Here is a 20,348-nt window from a genome sequence, read left to right as displayed (position 1 = left end):
TCTTACTTTTATGAGTGGAATTCCCGAACTTTGTGAAAAGTGTTATGGAAGTAATACCCATTTTAATTTCCATGCATAGGATTTGAGAAGAAATCAGAAGAGAATAGCTGAATTGAATGCCACTATAAGAAAATTAGAAGACAGGAACACCCTGCTTGGAGATGAACGAAACGAACTGGTGAGTTCTGCCCAGAATTACTTGTTTATTTGTATGGTGATTTTTCTTAAGTGTTTTGTTTAAGAAAATTTATAAGATGTTGTGGAAGTATAACATAATAAAGATAAGTGCACAGATAATAAAGGTCCAGTTTAATAAACATGCCCAAAGAAATACACCCATACTACCACCGCTCAGATGAGTACCTGGAAGATTACCAGTGCCTCAGAGCCTCCCTCTCTTGAGAATTCTACCAGTCACATCCTTCCAGAACTAATCCACTCACTGAATTCTGTCACTGTAGACGTGCATCACCATTTTTTAAATGTTTCGTAAATGGCATCCTACAGTAATCACTCTTCTGTGTCTGGCTTTTTTGCCCAGCATTACATTTGTGGAAGTCACTCACTGTATTACATGTGTCACTCATTCATTTTCTTACTCTGTTGTATTCAGTTAATACACCACAGTATATTTCCTCTTCAATTATTAACGGGCATTTATAGTGTTTCTTAGCAGTTTCAATGTTAGTAGTGCTGCTACATGTCTTTGGTGAGAAAATGTGTTCGTTTCTGCTGAGAACTTACCAAGGAGCAGAATGACTGGGTCGTAGGGTGTGCATGTGGTCAGCCTTAGTACTGGTTGCTCGGTCTCCACAGTTGTGAGAACAATTGCATTCCTACCGCCAATGTGGGAGACTTGGCAATTTCTCCCCAGCTTTGCCAACATGCACAGATCGTTGATCATATTAGTAAGTATGGTGGGTATGAGCAATATTCTGATTGTAGGATTTTGGTTTTTACTTTCCTTAATAAGGAGGTTGAGTGAATTATCAAATATCTTTTGGCTTTTGGGGTGTCCTTGTGTGATTTGCCCTTTGTTTTTCACAAAATTTTCTTTTGTGTTGCCTTTATTTTCTTATTAATATTAGGAATTCTTTATATCATTTTTGTATATTTGTATTTAAAATATTCTGCTCTGGGGACACCTGGGTGGCTCAGTCGGTTAAGTGTCTGACTCTTGGTCTCGGTTCAGGTCGTGATCTCAGAGTGTTGAGATCGAGCCCATGTCAGGCTCCAGCCTCAGCATGGAGTCTGCCAGGGATTCCTTCTCTTTCTCCTTCTGCCCTTTCCCTATGCTCTCTCATGCTGTCTCTCTCTCTCTCTCTCACAAATAAATCTTAAAAAAAAAAAAATCCTGCTCTGTGCCTACATTGTACTTTTTTTTTTTTTTAAGATTTTATTTATTTATTTGACAGATCACAAGTAGGCAGAGAGGCAGGCAGGTGGGGGGCGGGGAGAAGCAGGCTCCCCGCTGAGCAGAGAGGCCGATGTGGGGCTCGATCCCAGGACCCTGGGATCATGACCTGAGCCAAAGGCAAAGGCTTTAACCCACTGAGCCACCCAGGTGCCCCACATTGTACATTCTTAATGGTAGTTCTTGGTACAAAGAAGTTATAATTTCAGCATTTTGTTTTTTCCAAATATATACATTTTAAGTCATAAGTCTCTAAGCATGACTAGCTTCATCCCATTACATTTTTTATGTCATAATGTATTGTTATTTCAAAATCTTTTCTAATATATGATTTCTTCTTCAACCCATGGTTTACTTAGCACCGTAAGGCTTAACTTCTAAATATTTGGAGGTTTTTGAGTTATCTCTCTGCTAATGATTTCTACCTTAATTCCATTGTAGTCAGAGAATATACTTTATATTATTTCTTTTTTTTTAAGTTGAAGTACAGTTGACATGCAATGTTACATTAGTCAGTAATACTTTGTATCATTTCATTCTTTAAAACTTGTTGAAATCTACTTTTTAATGGTAGCATGCTGTCAATTATAGAAACATTCCATGTTCTCATAAAAAGAAGGTATACTCTGCAATCATTGCAAGGGTTTTGAGTCAAGTTCATTAGTAGTCTTGTTTAAAATCTCCTATATCTTTATACTTTTTCTGTGTGCTTCTTCTCCCAACAGATTTGTCCATATCTATTCTTAGTTTTGTCAAGTTTGCTTTATATATATATTTGAAGTTATATTACTAGGTACATGTAAATTAAGATTTATTAAATGTTTGCATCCTGATTTTTTTTTATCTTTAGTAATACTTCTTGACTTAAAGTCTTGGTCTGATGTCAGTTGCACTATATCGGATATTTTCTTTTGGTGGTTTCATGAATATCTATATTGACTTTCACACTTTATAATATTTATTATATCTTTTAAAAGGAACCTTTTTTTTTAGGTACTTTGGATCTGTGCTTACTAATGTATGGTATGATAGAATTACTGATATCTCCTTTTACATGTATTTTTCTGCATCTTCTGTAAATAGCATCTACTAAGTAAATTTAACTATTTAAAACCCTTGTCATTGACCTTCAGAAAAGAGACTAAGTTTAAAATAGTGAACCTAGTAGAATGATTTTTTGTCCTTGTATATGTTTCATATTTAATATGATTTCTTCAGACACTAAAACTCAAATCTGAGGATTAAATGAGGTTATAAAAAATTTTGGCCTTTGATATAAAATGAGTTTCCAAATGGCAGTTAGGATAGTTGGGAAGTACTGTTTTAGAATCCCACAAGCAGCTGTTTCAAATATTTATAGGTAGCTAATTCTCCTACTCCAGTACTTCCGAAAATGTTAGATTCTCAAAAACAAGAGTGAGCACTTAAACAATCTTGTCAGATGATTCTGATTGATAGACCCCACCACTTTCCTTGCTAAACTACCCCTCCCCCAATACATACTCATTCAGAAACATTAGTTTAAAGTCACTGAACTGAGCACAGGAACTTTCACATGGAAATGGAAATTGTTATGTATAGAGGGACTATAAAATATGTCATCCAAATGAGAGTTTTGAGTGTAAAAGGGAGTTTTGAGAGTAAAAAGGGGGGGGGACTATTAACAATTACCCCAAGATAGCATTCATAAAATTAGACCAGTGGTTCTCAGCTAGAGGCAGTTTTGGCAGTATCTGGAGACATTTTTGATTGTCACAACTGGGAGGATGTTACCATCATCTAGCGGGCAGAGGCCAGGGATGCTGCTAAACATTCTCCAATGCAGGACATCTCCTCATGACAAAAAATATCTAGCCCAGAATGTCGAGAATGCAGACGTTGAGAAACCCTGCCTTAGACTAACTAGCAAACCAGAATATGGTCACTCTTAATTATGGGCGGGTAAGAATATAATCATACTTTTCCTAAGCTCAGTGAGAATGAAATATTCTTAAACACAAATATCAATAAAGTTTTGAGAGTATTTTTTTTTTCCCTCAGTAACATTTTCTTAAAAATAAACATCCTTGGGGCATCTGGCTGGCTTAGAAGAACATGAGCCTCCTGCTCTTGGGGTTAGGAGTTCAAGCCCCACATTGGGTGTAGAGATTACAAAAAAAAAAAAAAAAGAAAAAACTTTTAAAAATGAATGAACAGCCTTAGTACGGTTTTAGGAGTCTTAGCAACATCTCTCATGGGAAGAACAGGTTTTGGCGACAACCAGGCTTGGGTTTGGGTCCTGGTTGCACTTCTTAGTGACTTGTGATTCACAATAGCTGCTTTATCTCTCTGAGCCAGTGAGGGGTCATTGCAGGCCTGGGAAGAGGTATGAGCAGCATGAGATGGGGGCTGAGTGTGCAGGATAACTGGGCTGGAGGAATCAAGGGCAAGCAAGGCATGCAATTGCTCTTCCTGAGCATTTCCAAAAGCAGAACCTTGGCCACAAGGCCAAGGCCATTGGCCACAAGGCCATTACCTCCTTGAAGGTAATACTTGGTAGAGAGTTGTGAATACTCTGATGGCAAACCATTAGAGGAAACTGAAAACAAAGCAGTCGGGCTGTTAAATGAAGGATGGACATGGTCAGTTCTGAGACACAGAGAGAAGCAGACCAAGGTGGCCCCCGGTAGGTTTCATCCCTGTCAGTTCACTCCTTCTGCCCCCACATCCACTCCAGCACAAGAGACAAATTATAACTTATGTCTTCCCAGTTAAAACGTGTGCGGGAAACCGAGAAACAATGTAAACCTCTTCTGGAAAGGAACAAGTGCCTCGCCAAGAGGAACGATGAGCTGATGGTGTCTTTGCAACGCATGGAAGAGAAGTTAAAAGCCGTTACCAAGGAAAATTCGGAAATGGTGTGTATCACAGACTCTGCAAGACTGCAGCTTCCCTCTTTATATTACACCATTAACCTGACTTACTGCTCTTTCTGAATTTGTTTTTAAAATACAATGGTATTCATGAAAGTTGGGGTTTTTCCCTGTGTAAACAAGGAACCTTAAAGGAAGAAAGCAAGAGAAAGTTGCTGGCTCTGAATTTAAAGGGGTTTCTAAATTTGCAGAATGGTAGGAGTGCTTCGGGATCTGCATACTTTCCAAAATCTTCCCAATAGAGAAGCAAACTTTCAACATAGCTCCTCAGCCACAGAGACTTCCTTCCAAGAATTTCACTAATGTGCTCTTTATAGAACTGTACAATGGGTGCTCTCATCTTCTGAGACATTGCGTAATAGTTGAGAAATAGATGCTGCCACTTGAATTATGTATGGACGGTGATAAGCTCATGCACTCTTAACAGACTTACAGCACAGCTATCGAGATCTTCAGACATCCCTGATGATTTTGACTTGTAGAAAATACAATATACTTGAGGGTTTTCGTTGATGGCATCTGTGAAGCTGAGCAATTTTTACATTTAGCTGGAGCCTCATAAAGTTTCTACAGATATTTTATGTGAACTGTTCAAGTTTGGGAATTTTTAAGTCTTTACCTATACTTTCTTCTTTTCTAATCCAGAGAGAAAAAATAACATCCCACCCACCCTTAAAGAAATTAAAATCTCTGAATGACCTCGATCAAGCTAATGAAGAACAAGAGACAGAGTTTTTAAAACTTCAAGTCATTGAGCAGCAGAACATTATTGATGAGCTCACAAGGGTAGGTCTTGATGAACCTATAAACTCTAAGCTGTTTCCAAGGGCAAGTAGCAGAGAAATCAACATACACTGGAAGCACTTAATAATTTCAGATTAGCCCCAAAGGCCCACGTTTATATATTCAATACATAAGTAGGTTGAAGAGCCTCTACTCCAAAAATAGTTCATATTATTAAACTGTTTTATACATTTTCAGTTATAATCCTTTGTTAACTAGTTTGGTAACGCAAATCTTGGTTGCAGAACACCCTAAAAGAACTTCCAAATGCATCATGTGAGTAGGTAGTTAGTGTGGGTATACCTTATAATTGCATTCCAGTATCAAGATTCTGAGGCTCGGCGATTAAATATTTGGCCAGCAATAACAGGATCATATGCCTCTTATTTCCCAACATTTAATTCAGTGTCTAGCACATAGGTACAGTTTAATATTTGTTGAATGAACCTCTGTCGAAGCACTTTTCACTCTGCCCTGAACACCACACACAAACTTCCAGTGTGGGTACAGGGAGTCAAGTGCAGAAGGTGACATCGTAATTGCATGACAGAGTGGAAATTTCAGTCCTGATCTTCTGACCATGACCTCAGTGCCTGTAGAGCTGTTATTACTTCCATTTACATCTGGTCAAGGCCTGTTTTGCCAGCAGCAGTGGACTAAGACCTTCAGACGCCTTTCAGTTTCCTCTTTGCCTCTCTGTCTTTATTCCATTATTGTTATCTCTGGTCACTCTCACTTCAGAACCAAGCCAAGGGCCAGAGAGTTGAAGAACCAGCAATTGGGGTTGGGGGGTTAGGCAAGTTTCTTCAGAGTAAGGTGAGCAAGCTGATTTATTGCTGTTGAGGGGAGAAAAGATGATAACTTCAGGTTATAACTATCTGTGGTTTATCCTTTTAAAATCATCTGTGTTGAGTTAAAAGGCATATACTGTATTAGAGTAATCTAAGTATAAATTTTCAAAAGTTTCAGATATATTGGGGTTTTATAATAAAAATATTTTTACATGGCAAGAAATCCTAAAGGGTAACATCACTGGCATAAACGAGATCATGTATTAAATGTGGCCTTCTAAAGCAGTGTGCCTCTTACTTCACATCCACATCCTTAATTTCTAGAAAATCCCAGAATCACTCAGCCATACTTTTCTTGACTTTGAGTATCTGAACTTAAGCTAAAAGTTTCTTAAAGGAATTTGATGTGTTGGGGTGCCTGGGTGGCTCAGTCGGTTAAGTGGCTGACTTCCGCTCAGGTCATGATCCCAGCGTCCTGGGATCAAGCCCCGTATTGGGCTCCCTGCTCAGCAGGGAGTCTGCTTCTCTCTCTCCCTCTTTCTGCCACTGCCTACTTGTGCTCTCTCTCTCTGTCTCTCTGTCAAATACATAAATAAAATCTTTAAAAAAAAAAGGGGGGTGGGTATTTGATGTGTTGACGCATATTGTCCAGACTTTCAGGGAAACTAAATGTCACTTATTTAATCTACCTTTAAATTTGTACAGTAAATATGTGGGGTACTTAGTGGATGAGCACCAAATTCCCAGGATATCTCCATCCACAGCAACAATAAATCAAGAAATCGATTGTGGGGGAAAAAAAAGAAATCGATTATGATTTCTAGATATTCTTTGAGTTTCCCAGAACATTCCAACTATAACAACCCCCTCCCCCACAAAAACCCACTAGATTACTCCAACCCAGTAGATACTCTGTTCCCACTTTTGGAGGCTACAGGTAAGAATGAGAGTCTGAGACAGCGTGCTATGCCTTTCAACTGATTAAATGAAAAGAATAAAGTTTATGCAAAATAGCACTTTTTTAATACTTATATAGAAAGTAATTTTGGGTTTGAGAAAACTGAAAAATTGTGCTTTGGGAAAATATGAGTATTTTCAGAGCTACTTGATCTTCAAGTGTAACAAAGGATTCTGATGAAGAAGACAGTGTACTTCCTTATTGGGAGGCTCTCAGATCCACATAGATTATCAGGAAAAGTTGTAGTGTATTTTTACTTAAAAAATATGTAAGTAGCAGGGCAGCTGACTTAATTGGTTAAGCAGCCAACTCTTGGTTTCCACTCAGTTCCTGATCTCAGCATCATGAGATCAAGCCTGGCACACCCATTGTGAAGCCTGTTTGAGATTCTTTCCCCTCCGTCTTCCTCTCCCTCTGCTCCTCCCCCTACTTGTGCTCTCCCTCTCTCTCAAATAAATAAATAAATAAAATCTTTAAAAAGATCTGTAAGTAGCAAACCTTAAAATTGCCAAAATTATAAAACACAATCTTATTTTAAATAGAAAGGCATAATGCCTCAGGGAAAAACCAATTCTATCATTGCAGAGTGGGGGGGACCACCTAGAGGAAACATGTACCAACTCAACATCTGAGTTCTTCATCTGTTTTCCAGGACCGAGAAAAGCTCATCCGTAGGAGAAAACATAGAAGAAGTTCCAAGCCAATTAAGGTAATGGGAAAACTAGGTTATCAGGCTTTTGCCACAAGCTCTGTGAGAGAAGTGAGGCTTGCCAAGGGATCTTCCTGCAAAGATGTGATAAATCAAATGTTCCTAAACTGCAGCAAACCATGGGCTCTATTTGCTAGAAGAAAATCTCTTAATAGTTCTTAGAAGTCCAAAAATTATTACATTGTGGATTTTAACCTTTAAGGTTTGCTTTACTATGATTTTATCTGAGCGAATAAGGCACTAGGTTTGATGTAGAAGGCATTATCTGACAAGCTGGAGAGTCAGACTCCCAAGAATATGCGAGAGATACACATGATTTAATGCCTCCTGGTGAACAACATTAGTGTCTCATACTCACCCTGTAATTATTAGTATATTTTTATTATTCTCTTGAAGAGTATTATTGATAGTAGTTTGATTTTATTATTCCATTGGATATGGATACTTCACTTGGATACTATTCTGATAATGATTACTAGTAACGGTACTCTCAGTCCACCCATCTCTGTATAGTCTCTTATAATCCGCAGAGTTTTGTTAATTTGTTTATTTGTTTGATTTTGTTTTTATCAAATACGTTACTTGATTTGGGTATGGGATTGGATGGTAAGACTTAAAATTTGAGAATCCCAAATAGGTGCCTGGACTTTAAATGTCTTGATTATATTTTAAGTACCGGAAAGAGCAAATCACATAAACTCCTCATGGTATAAAATGTAATGTAAAAGAGGCGCCACTGTTTCTATGAAGAGAGCAAAATATCCATGAACATTCCTCAGAAACATCATGAGTGAAACAAAAGGAGACACACTTCTATAGGAATTATTGTGTTCATGCCCAGAGTGTTTATTTCCTCCAAGAAGCACTAAAGGACCCCTGTCTTCTGTGTCCTTTTGCACATATGCCGGTTGATGGTGCCCTGATAATATGTTGACTTTACCCACTTCTAGTTGTGTCTATAAATATGTACTTTCCCTCCCCTAGAGGCCTGTTTTGGACCCATTTATTGGCTATGATGAGGACTCCATGGATTCAGAGACATCATCCATGGCCTCGTTTAGAACTGACCGAACACCAGCTACTCCTGATGATGACTTAGATGAAGTAAGCTTTTCCGCTTCTCTAGTCTTCTGTGATACTATCACCAAATCTTTCATTTAAAATGGAGAGAAAGCATTGCGCTTCTTATATCCTTTCTGAGCTGTGCAAAATGATCACACAATAGTTCCATTTTTACTTTGTTACCTCTTGGAAAATAGCTTCACCAATGTCATGTAACCCTTTTACGACTTGTCTAAAATTCTGTTCTGTAAGTTGAAGACTTTTTTCAAACTTAAAAGTTACTATCCCAAATTCTTCTCACAAGGAAGGTGAGGACGGAGGAAGAGGCTTAGAAGAACAAGCTTCTAGATACAGTTGAGGACAGGGTTTAGCAAAGTGTGCTTTGTAGACTACCATTGTCAGAATCACCTACAGGGGGTTCAATCACAGTGAAAATTCCTGGACTCTACTACATAACTCCTGAGCCAGGATCTTACGGGTAGAACCCCCAAATCTGCATTTTTCACAAAGCTCCCTGGTGATTATATTATGCTCTGAAGTTTGAGACCTAAAGCCGTGGAAGTATATTTTTAAGTTTATCTCAAGATCAATCAAGAAATTGTTGCATATGGATGTATGGAAAAGAATTGAGACTAAAACTCTATCATTTCCTCCCATTTGAATCCAAAAGCTAGGTGTAACTTCTTCTCCTTTGGATTCAAAATTGACTGTAATCCAAACCAAAAGAGTAACCAATCATCAGATATGTATAAATAAACAAACGCCTCATATTAACAAACATTAAGTATTTATGTGATGTCCATCTTGAAAGTACTACAGTGTTTGTGTCTATGTACATACTTTAAAATTAAGAATAAAATCACAGGAAAAAAAAAAAAGAAAATCACAGGGTGCCTGGGTGGCTCAGTTGGTTAAGTGTCTGCCTCTTGATTTCGGCTCAGGTCATGATCTCACGGTCGTGAGATCAAGCCCCATCTCAGACTCTGCACTGGGTGTGGAGCCCACTTGGGATTCTTTATCTCCCTCTGTCACTCCCCCACACAAAACTTACTTGTGGAGCATAAGGAATAACACGGAGATCATTGGGAGATGGAGAGGAGAAGTGAGTTGGGGGAAATCGGAGGGGGAGACAAACCATGAGACTATGGACTCTGAGAAACAAACTGAGGGTTTTAGAGGGAGGGTGGTTGGGTGAGCCTGGTGGTAGGTATTAAGGAGGGGGCACGTATTGCATGAAGCACTGGGTGTGGTGCATAAGCAATGAATCTTGGAACACTGAAAAAAAAAATAAAATAAAATTACAAAAAAAAAAAAGGATAAAATTACACTGAATCCAGTATCAAACAGATATTTACTTCTCTTTATAAAGTGGACAAATGTTAGTGTTTCACATTGAACACAGGATGCAAACATAACCTAATTATTTTTTGGCTTTTCTTGTAACCTCAAGAGTTTAGCAGCTGAGGAATCTGAGCTACGATTTCGACAATTAACAAAAGAATATCAGGCCCTCCAAAGAGCATATGCCCTCCTGCAGGAGCAGACTGGAGGTATCATCGATGCTGAAAGGGAAGCCAAGGTCAGTATACATCTGGGGAGAGGGCTCTGAATTGACTTGGAGCAGTCGTAACATAAAAGTACCATGCACATAAAAATATCGGTAGGATAGCTTCCCCTGTATCCTCTCCACTGCGGCTTTTGAACTGTTTTATCTTTTATGTCAACAAACCTTGCATCTAGAGACATTAGAACCAACTTAGATCGATGCTTTGTTCCTTTAAAGATAGTAGTTCTTATTCTTGCTATTTGAAAGCTTATATTTTCAAAGCTAGGCAATATTGAATTCTGATAATCCATTTTTTTTTTACCTCCTTGCTTGGAAAAAATACTTCTGTGGTTAGCCACTTTCTTCTCTTAGTTAATAAGTGCACAGCATTACATTGACAACTTCCAAAGAATTTTCACTGACAATATCTCATTTAATTTTTATGACACCACCCTAAGGCAGGTGTTTTATAAAACGTGAGTTCGAGGCTCTGAGGGGTTAACTAAATTGCCCAAGATCACATAGCTAATTAATAGAAAACTTGGATTGGATTCCACCTAAAATCTTGCTGGGTCACATGTTCTTTCCATTACATCATGATTGCCTCTCATAAGCTTATTTAAAAAAAAAAAAGCCACATGCATACAATACTAATACTTAAAATGTTGTGAGTGCAGTGTGGCAGGCTTGGTTGTAAGCACTTTCTATACATCATCTGATGCAATCCTCAAACAACCCTATGAGTTAGATGCTATTCTTAGGTTAGCTATGTCCTTTTTATAGGAGAGGAGATAATAGCTTAGTAGGAGTTAAATGTAGATTAGCTAGGTTGAAACCAGGATATATAGCTCAGTTAGATGAAAGCTAGGGTATCAACCTCATGTTTCTGAGTTCACAGTCCGAACCACCGGTGCCATAACTGCCTCATAGATTAATTTATATGGGACAAAAAGGATTATGCCCACCCAGTGATTTTATCCTATTTCCCAGTTTAAAGGGTATGTAGTATGCTGAGGAGTGTTGTAGGACCTACTTGTAGTTGTTTAATGGGACAGGATAGATATTATAGTTGTGTATTTTTAAATTGTAACATGCCTACGTACACATGCATATTTATACATAAATGAATATAAACATTTTTAAAGAACACTTGTGGGGGCACCTGGGTGGCTCAGTGAGTTAAAGCCTCTGCCTTCGGCTCAGGTCATGATCCCAGGGTCTTGGGATTGAGCCCTGCGTCGGGCTCTCTGCTCACTGGGAAGCCTGCTTCCCCCTCTCTCTCTCTCTGCCTGCCTCTCTGCCTACTTGTGATCTCTGTCAAATAAATAATAAATAAAATATTTTAAAAATAAATAAATTAATTAAAAAACACTGTGATTTGAAATAAATAGGCAGGCAGTCATTAGAAAGGGATGTATGTGTGTTCTTTCGTGTTTATTCCCTAATATGTAATAGTTGTGGTTTTCATGATTAGCATGTATGAAGCATTCTCACCAACATAGGGTTGGCTAATTAAGATAATGGCATACATCTTGTTTTTTGAAGAGGTGATGATATAGAAACCAGTTCTTCCTCTCACTTTACCGCCACCTCTAAATAAAGGTTTAGGGGCACCTGGGTGGCTCAGTGGGTTAAGCCTCTGCCTTCGGCTCAGGTCATGATCTTAGGGTTCTGGGGTTGAGCCCTAAATCAGGCTCTCTACTCATTGGGGAGCCTACTTCTTCCTCTCTCTGCCTGCCTCTCTGCCTACTTGTGATCTCTCTCTCTCTCTCTCTCTCTGTCAAATACATATATAAAATCTTTAAATAAATAAATAAAGGTTTAGTGTTATCTCTGGCCATAAAAGTCAAAGAAACTTAACCATTCTCAGCAAAATAGTCTAAAACAAATCAAGATGTTAGAAAAAGAGTAATAGAGTAAATTGAAAGAAAGTAGAAATGCAAGAATAGGGGTGCCTGGGTGGCTCCGTTGGTTAAGTGTCCCAACTCTTATTTTGGCTCAGGTCATGATCTCAGGGTTGTGAGATCAAGCCCTGCATCAGGCTCTGCTCTCAGCACGACGTCTGCTTGAGATTCTCTCTCTCCCTTTGCCCTCACCCACTCTCGATTACATGCCCCCTATCTCTCTAAATAAATAAGTAAAATATTTAAAAAGAAAGAAATGCAAAAATAGATAACATAGATGAATGAGTATCATGAAAATAAAAGATGTAATCATTTTGATAAAAGAGAAAAATAGATTGTAGTCCATGCTCATTTAAAGTTAAAATAATTAGTGAAATTAAGTTTGGGATTTTTTTAATCTGATAAAGTTAAATATAATGTTCAACAGTCCAAAGATATATTCTCCTCCCAATGAAGAATAAGAAAAGGAGGGGCACCTGGCTGGCTCAGTCAGAGCATGCAATTCTTGATCTCAGGATTGTGAGTTCAAGCCCCACATTGGGTATAGAGATTACTTTTTTTTTTTTTTTTTTTTTTTTTTGACAGAGATCACAAGTAGGCAGAGAGGCAGGCAGAGAAAGAGAGGAGGAAGCAGGCTCCCAGCTAAGCAGAGAGCCCGATGCGGGGCTCAGTCCCAGGACCCTGGGATCATGACCAGAGCCGAAGGCAGAGGCCTTAACCCACTGAGCCACCCGGTGCCCCAAGAGATTACTTTTAAGGAAGAACTGGGCAGGGGGGACGAGGGCGGGGCACCTGGGTGGCTCAGTCAGTTAAGCATCCATTGCTTGATTTCGGCTCAGGTCATGTTGTCAGGGTTATGAGATCAAGCCCCTCTTTCAGGCTCCTCAATGGGGAGTCTGCTTGAGGTTCTCTCTCTCCCTCTCCCTTTGTTCCTCCCTACCCTCTCTCCCCTTAAAAAAGAAGGAAGGAAGGAAGGAAGGAAGAAAAAAGGATCTCTTCCAATGCTGACTTTATTCCACATTATACTAAAGAACCTATCAAGATCTTAGTAAAAAATATATGTATGGGCAAAAAACAAAGAACCCACTAAATTTTCATAGAAAATAAGGTCCTATGTAGGAAGAAGACAAAAGAATCTGAAAACAAATGAAGTTAAGGTTGCTCCATAGAAGATCAGTGTCCAAAAATGCTGATACACATCATTCATACATACATACATCTGGATCTAGATTTAGATTTAGGGCACAAAGTTGGCTCTGAAAGAATGGCAAGTTTTGGGAGAGGCAAAGAAGGAGAAGGCTTTCCAGAAGAGGAATTATTCAAATAAGAGAGAAATGTAGGGTTACAAGGTATATTTAGGAAATGAGATCACCAGCAGATCAGGGGTAAACTCTGTTGATGAGTTGTGGGGGGAAGACTGCAAATATAACGGGAGTTCTCACATCTCACCTGAAGACTTTGAATTTTAACCTGGTGGTAAAAGGAACCATGGAAAGTTTTAGGCAAGAATTTAGATCCTAAACATAGTTTTAAAAGGTTCTTTGGTCATAGACATTTTTTTTTCTCCCTTGTTGAGTTCTTTTTTTTTTTTTCTTTTAAAGATTTTATTTATTTGTCAGAGAAAGAGAGATCACAAGTAGGCCAAGAGGCAGGCAGAAGCAGAGGGAGAAGCACGCTCCCTGCCGAGCAAGGAGCCCGATGTGGGAGTCAATCCCAGGACGCTGGGATCATGACCTGAGCCGAAGGCAGCCACTTAACCAACTGAGCCACCCAGGCATCCCTCCCTTGTTGAGTTCTGATGAAGAAACATAAGGAGGGGGAAATATTGAGTTACCATTTATTTTACTTACTGAGTTCTGGAATTTTTATTTCACTAGGCTCAAGAACAGCTGCAAGCAGAGGTGCTAAGGTATAAAGCCAAAATTGAAGATCTGGAAGCAACTCTGGCTCAAAAAGGGCAGGTAGGTATTCGGTTGCTGGCTCTTCTGCACATGCAAACAATTCAGTCCGACCGTCCTCTAGCCCCTGTGCATGGGCCACACCCAGGACACGGCTTGGCTCTCCACAGTGACCTTTCTCTAACTGTGTCAGAATGTTCAACTCGATGTTTCTGTCCCTGGTGTTTTTCTGGCCAGAGTGTGAACCCCGCTACAACACGAATGAGGTTGGGCAAGAGAGAGAAGGCCAGAGGAAGAGGAGCCCTGTACTTATAGCCTAGAGTGGTCGCAAGCTGCTGAGACAAAGACCCGCCTCTCCAGCTGCATTCTTTGCCTCTATGCTACATTTATGGTTCTGCATTTTAATGTTTTCCATCCATACGTATCTAGCCTGTGTGCATTCTGACCCTTATCACTTATAGCCTGTGTGGTCACTTCTGAGTCCCCGGAAGGCTGGTCCTGGATTATTCAGTCTGAAAAAGTTAGAGATTAGTGAGTGTCGATGAAAAGGGGGTGAAATTTTCCTGGCAACTTTGGCCCCGATGTCTTTTGAGGAAGGAGCTGATAACAAGGGGTGGGTGTCATTTACCAGCCATCAGCAGGCCACCAATCCGGGTGAGAAGACGACTCTGGCCAAGTGGTTTGACGACACATGCCCTCTTGTGCCACTCTGAAATGCTGACTGCGCGATATTCTTTGTCAAACAGGACTCACACTGGGTAGAAGATAAACAACTTTTCATTAAGAGAAACCAGGAGCTTTTAGAAAAGGTATGTTGGGCGCAACACCCTAGTGGGGCAGAGGAGAAAACGATGAGAGATCCAGGAGCAGCAGGGGGTCCTCTCAGGAGTGGCACCGGGGCTGGGGAAGGGGAGGCTTTTCCCTCGCTGCACTCTCCTCTGCTGCGTGCTCAACCGCATTCCTGTCACCGCCATCACCATCAGTTAGTGGCCCGTGTGCATGGCTCTGTGCTGGCATTGTGCCGACTTGAGGGAATGTGATCCCAAAGCCTATTGATTTGTTGACCATATATATATATATATATACTGTTTGTGTACTGTACATACATATATATATATATATATACACACACACACACCCACAGGTGCACACATCTTATGTGGTTGTCCATCTACAAAAAGCACACTACAAATGGGACTTGTTATTTTGTGCAAGGCAGTGACAGAATATGACTCCAAGACCATGGTGTAACCCAGAATAGACTGTGTTCTCACTTTTAATCGTTTTGCTAATCTTGGCTATTTATATACATATACATACATATATATATATTTTTTTTTAAATGGGAGAATATTTTAAAAGATGTATCTAAGGCACAAAACAGCATGTCCAGGAGGTTGCTCAACAAATCAAGATGCAAAAGCATGGTGTAGGCCCAGTAGATATAATTGATTTGTCTCTGACCATAGGCTTTGACTGGGGCAATGAAATACAACAGAGACCATTTTAAATTTAAGGTGGTTTTGTCTTTAGTATTTACCTTCTGTAAATCTAGTGAAAAGATTGCAAAATATATTATTCTTGGGGGAAAAAAACAGACTTTGAAAGTCCATTTGAATAAGGGAAATAATTCTGTAAGTTCATCCATTTGTTATGTAGAAATTATTTTAGGATTATTTCTGCCACTATTCAGGAGCCTTGGCTACTGAAATTAACCACAACACTCTCGTAAGCACGAGAAGGGAAAGAAGATGCTTATCCTTCCTCCCCTCTAGTCTAACGAAGTCCTTAGCCTACCTCCCTTTCTGAAGGATGAGACAGTGCAGATGTGTAGAAGGCGGGTGGGTATTCCAGGATTGGGAACTGGTACTTTCGGGGTTGGAGGGTCTCTATAAAGATAATTCATCACAAGTTGATCCTGTGAGCCATTGACCTGATTGCCGGTGTTAATTGCCAAAACCAGAAACCTCCCCAAATATCCCATCTTGGATCCAAATGTAAGATTCTAAGTAGTAGACACTCTTTGGTCATAAGTCAACTTCTTAAAACTTTTGAAAGTTCGCTTGACCACAAATAGATTTTGTAAAAAAAAAAAAAAAAATGACTACTTTAATTAATGTCACTAATATTTCACTAGTTCCCCATCTTTTTTTTCCTCTAATTGTTCTATGTCCTGAGGCTATGAGAAAAAGGTTTTTAGTAGTCTTAGAGATGCCTGGTAATAAGTGTTAATTACATTTCTTTACACTTAAAAACTAATTCCCATTACGTCTTCTGTCTGATTTTGTTCAGTCTTGATTTCTTTGGGCTAAAAGGGGGAATTTATGGGCTCAAGTTTCTGTGAGTAAAAGAAAATCACAGTGACAATAAAGCTAAACATTCTACTTCAAGTGGGTATACTTGGGAAAGTAAGATTCATCCTATGACAAGTGGGTATACTTGGGAAAGTAAGATTCATCCTATGATTAAAAGCCCCTGGGTTGTTATTTCTAAATTCAAGATTTTAAATAGTTCCTGTGCGGCGGGCGCCTGGGTGGCTCAGTTGGTTAAATAGTTCCTGTGCGTAAGGCCCACTCATACAGCTCAAATCTCAAGGCAGCCCCAAACCTATTACAGATCATGAAAATGTTTGGTCCCTTGTAGACATACACCTATCTTATAGGGTGAGGCATGTTTTACATAACTTACTTAATTCCATGCTTCATCACGTTATAGGAGAATTCTTACAGGAAAACAGAGGGAAAAGGTGTCACTTCTAAATAGGTAGACAAAGGAAGCCTCTTTTGGTAGGGAATGTTAGAGTTCTGTGTTCAAGGAAAAGTAGGAGTTCCTCACACAGAAAAGGAAATGGAGGGATCCCCTTTTAGGCAGAGAGATGAACAAAGACACAACTCCTGGCAGTTAGTCCACAGGGTAGATGGGGTGTTCCCGATTCTTGTGTGCGTGTGATCACATGTGAGTGTGTGCATGTACAGAGATGATAGTGAGAATATTTAAGGCTAGAGAGCTAGGTGCTGACCAGAGTATAAAGATTTTTGAATTGCATATTGATGAGTTTGGCTTTATTCTGTAGGTAACTGGAACTCAGTAAAGTTTTGTATATGATCAGAGCTATTTATATGAAATTTTTCTGACCATTTGTAACTCAAAAACAAGAGGTATCGGTCTCCACTATGTACACCATTAAATGTAGTGCCAGGACACCATCCCTGACCCAGAGCAAAGGCCTAATTAGTACTCTCAGATTCACTACTCAGAGGGTCCCCAGACATTATCTCAATGAATGCAGGTGTCTTAAAGCATTTTCCTCTATGATGCAAAAAGTCAATCAAAGGATAACTAAAGGGAAACCGTAAGACTTATTTTATTCACATTTACTTGGGATTTTTTATTTCACGGTCTGGATGATTTATTCACCAACTAAATGAGTGCTCTCCATGCTTGCTTTGCTAAATTGTAGACAGTTTTTGCAATGGTCACCTAACTTGAGGATTTACTTTATTAGATAGAAAAACAGGAGGCAGAAAATCACCGGTTACAACAGGAACTACAGGATGCCCGAGACCAGAATGAGCTGCTGGAGTTTCGAAACCTAGAGCTAGAAGTAAGGAAATGATGATGATGATGATAATGATAATAAAAATAATCGTAACAATTAACATGCATTGAACACATCCTATGTGTGAGATGCTAAATTAAGCACTTCAGATGCCTACTGTCATTCTACCTCACACCCATAATCGAGATTTTATAGATGAGGCAATTGAGATTGAACAACTTTCCCAAGACCTGATGCAAGTCAGAATTGTCTGCTCAGATACTGTACTTTTCGACACGATTGCCTTCAAGAACAAGAATGAATAATTTTTAAATAATTTACATAATGGATTTCAAACTTCATTAATATATCATAGCTTTTAAAGTAATCATTTCCATCCTTCATTGAATTGTGACTCATAAAAATGTTACCTCGAGAATTATATTTCCAATTGTGCTATATACAAAAATATTTTGTTACACACTTGAATTCGTGAGTAAACTTTTTTAATCTATAACACATTTATGCAAAAGGCCAAGAAGCAAGGTAACTTGTTTTAGGAAACACCTTAGTTAACCTGACCAAATTTCAGTCTTTTTTTTTGTCTTTTTTTTTTTAGTAAAACATATCAATCAAATCAGATTTTTATTGTATCACAAAGAATCTGGCCTGGGGGCCACCTGGCTGGCTCAGTCAGTAGAGCATGTGACTCTTGATCTCGGGGTCATGAGTCCAAGCCCCATGCAGGGTGTAGAGATTGCTTTAAAAAAAAAAAAAAATGGGCACCTGGGTGACTTAGGCAGTTAAGAGTCTGACTCTTGATTTTGGCTCGGGTCATGATCTCAGGGTTGACATCAAACTCCATGTTGGGCTCCACAGTGGGAGTGGAGCCTGCTTAAGATCTCTCTTTCTGCCCCCTGCTTTCCCTCTCTAAAAATAAATAAAAATGAAAAAGCCTGACTTCTTTGGGGCACCTAGCTGGCTTAGTCAGAAAAGTGTGCAATTTTTGACTGGGGGGTCATGAGTTCTAGCCTCACATTGCAGGTAGAGATTACTTAATTTTTTTTTAAGATTTTATTTATTCATTTGACAGACAGAGATCACAAGTAGGCAGAGAGGCAGGCAGAGAGAGAGGAGGAAGCGGGCTCCCAGGCGAGCAGAGAGCTGGACGTGGGGCTTGATCCCAGGACCCTGAGATCATGACCTGAGCCGAAGGCAGAGGCTTTAACCCACTGAGCCACCCAGGCGCCCCTTAAAATTTTTTTTTTAAAAAGAACCTGGCTTAGAATCTCATTGAATGTATATGGATACATAAAGATAAGGAAATTTCCCATTGAATGGCTCTCTTATTTTGCCAGGAGTTTCTTTTTGAGGGTTTTTTGGGGGGGTTGTTTTTTTGTTTTGTTTTGTTTTGTTTCGTTTTGTTTTCAAATTAGATCTGGATAGAGTTAAAAGTTGGTTTTCCTCAGTGAGGAAGAGCAAAGTCCTGTTTAGTAGCTCACGTATCTTCATCATAAAGCTTGAGTGGATTGAATATGCAAAAAGGTCGTTAACAGCCATAGAACTACGTAGGTCAAAAGACCGTTCTCTGGGGCGCCTGGGTGGCTCAGTGGGTTAAAGCCTCTGCTTTCGGCTCAGGTCATGATTCCAGGGTCGTGGGATCGAGCCCCGCATCGGGCTCTCTGCTCGGCGGGGAGCCTGCTTCCTCCTCTCTCTCTGCCTGTTTCTCTGCCTACTTGTGATCTCTGTTTGTCAAATAAATAAATAAAATCTTTAAAAAAAAAAAAAAAAAAAAAGACCGTTCTCTGTGACACCTGAAAGCTCTAAATATTCATATAGTTTAAATGAGAACTTCACTTCTGACATTTCTCTGATCAAAAAATTTGCAAGACTAAACGACAGCATCTATAAATTTCTTCTACTATACCTCTTAGTTGATCAGTCAGTTCTTTTCCATTAAATTAAAGCATGAACATCTTGAGTTTGATTTTTTTTTGCCACATGACATTGATAAACTACTGAAATAGCATTAAAGAGAGAACACACACAACTGATTTAGTGTTTGATCAGTTGTTCCTTTTTTTTTTTAATTCCCATATATTCTTCACTGTATTTCAAGGAAAGAGAGAGACGATCTCCTCCATTTAACCTACAAATTCACCCATTCTCTGATGGTGTGAGTGCTCTACAGATCTACTGTATGAAAGAAGGTGTCAAGGTAGGCAGATACTCAATTTTTTATGTTTGTAAAAAGTAGAAAAACTGGGAATTGGAAAAGGGGAGGTTATTCATCACTTTTGTTTTTTAGTCACTGGGTGTTATTTTGATACCAACTCTGTAGCAACTGAAAAGACTTGCATCTAGGCGTCAGGCTGGCTCAGTTAGTAAACCCTTGAACTCAGGGTTGTGAGTTTGAGTACCATGTTGGGCATTGAAGCCTACTTAAAATAAATTTTTTTTAAAAATTTATTAAAAAAAGATGTGTGACAGATGTATAAACGGGGATAGCAGAGAACACAGGAACAGAGCAGGGTAAAGACGATACAGATTCAAAATATTAAAATAATTACCCTTAGTTATCTAGGGGAAATATTAAATAAACTCAGTACTTTGAGAAACAGATTTCAAGTATACCAGATAAAGTATTTGTCGAGTCCCTTTGTTATGCTGTCCTAAGTGCTATGGGATTCATAAGTTTGGAATTTTGATGTTTGAAGAGACCTTAAAGTCCACCATCTCTTTCGATTACATTTAATTTAGGGAAGATTTTTCTTTTAGAAGGACTTATGATTTATAACATGTTGGTCATTTAGATAAAATGTAATTCTGTCTT

The 20,348-nt window shown here is 39.1% G+C and overlaps 1 protein-coding gene across 3 annotated transcripts in view; it reads left to right on the top strand.

Annotated features, from left to right (window-relative positions):
• The window catches only part of LOC111156938 (janus kinase and microtubule interacting protein 2), a 69,965-nt gene that overhangs the window by 16,462 nt on the left and 33,155 nt on the right, over positions 1–20,348 (top strand). For 2 of the 3 annotated variants that reach the window (XM_022518098.1, XM_022518097.1), the window contains exons 4-13: positions 80–178; positions 4,165–4,311; positions 4,972–5,112; positions 7,511–7,567; positions 8,552–8,671; positions 10,080–10,208; positions 13,957–14,040; positions 14,724–14,786; positions 17,483–17,581; positions 19,635–19,733. In XM_022518098.1, the coding sequence (XP_022373806.1) occupies positions 80–178; positions 4,165–4,311; positions 4,972–5,112; positions 7,511–7,567; positions 8,552–8,671; positions 10,080–10,208; positions 13,957–14,040; positions 14,724–14,786; positions 17,483–17,581; positions 19,635–19,733 (1,038 nt within the window). The remainder of the gene's footprint in view (positions 1–79; positions 179–4,164; positions 4,312–4,971; positions 5,113–7,510; positions 7,568–8,551; positions 8,672–10,079; positions 10,209–13,956; positions 14,041–14,723; positions 14,787–17,482; positions 17,582–19,634; positions 19,734–20,348) is intronic. The other variant, XM_022518099.1, reaches the window with a different exon arrangement.

The sequence above is a fragment of the Enhydra lutris genome, unplaced genomic scaffold, assembly GCF_002288905.1.
Source record: "Enhydra lutris kenyoni isolate GAN:26980312 unplaced genomic scaffold, ASM228890v2 scaffoldscaffold50, whole genome shotgun sequence".
Classification (NCBI taxonomy): Eukaryota; Metazoa; Chordata; class Mammalia; order Carnivora; family Mustelidae; genus Enhydra; species Enhydra lutris.
The sequence above is the reverse complement of the archived record's forward strand: the minus strand, read 5'-3'. Positions and strand labels throughout refer to the sequence as shown.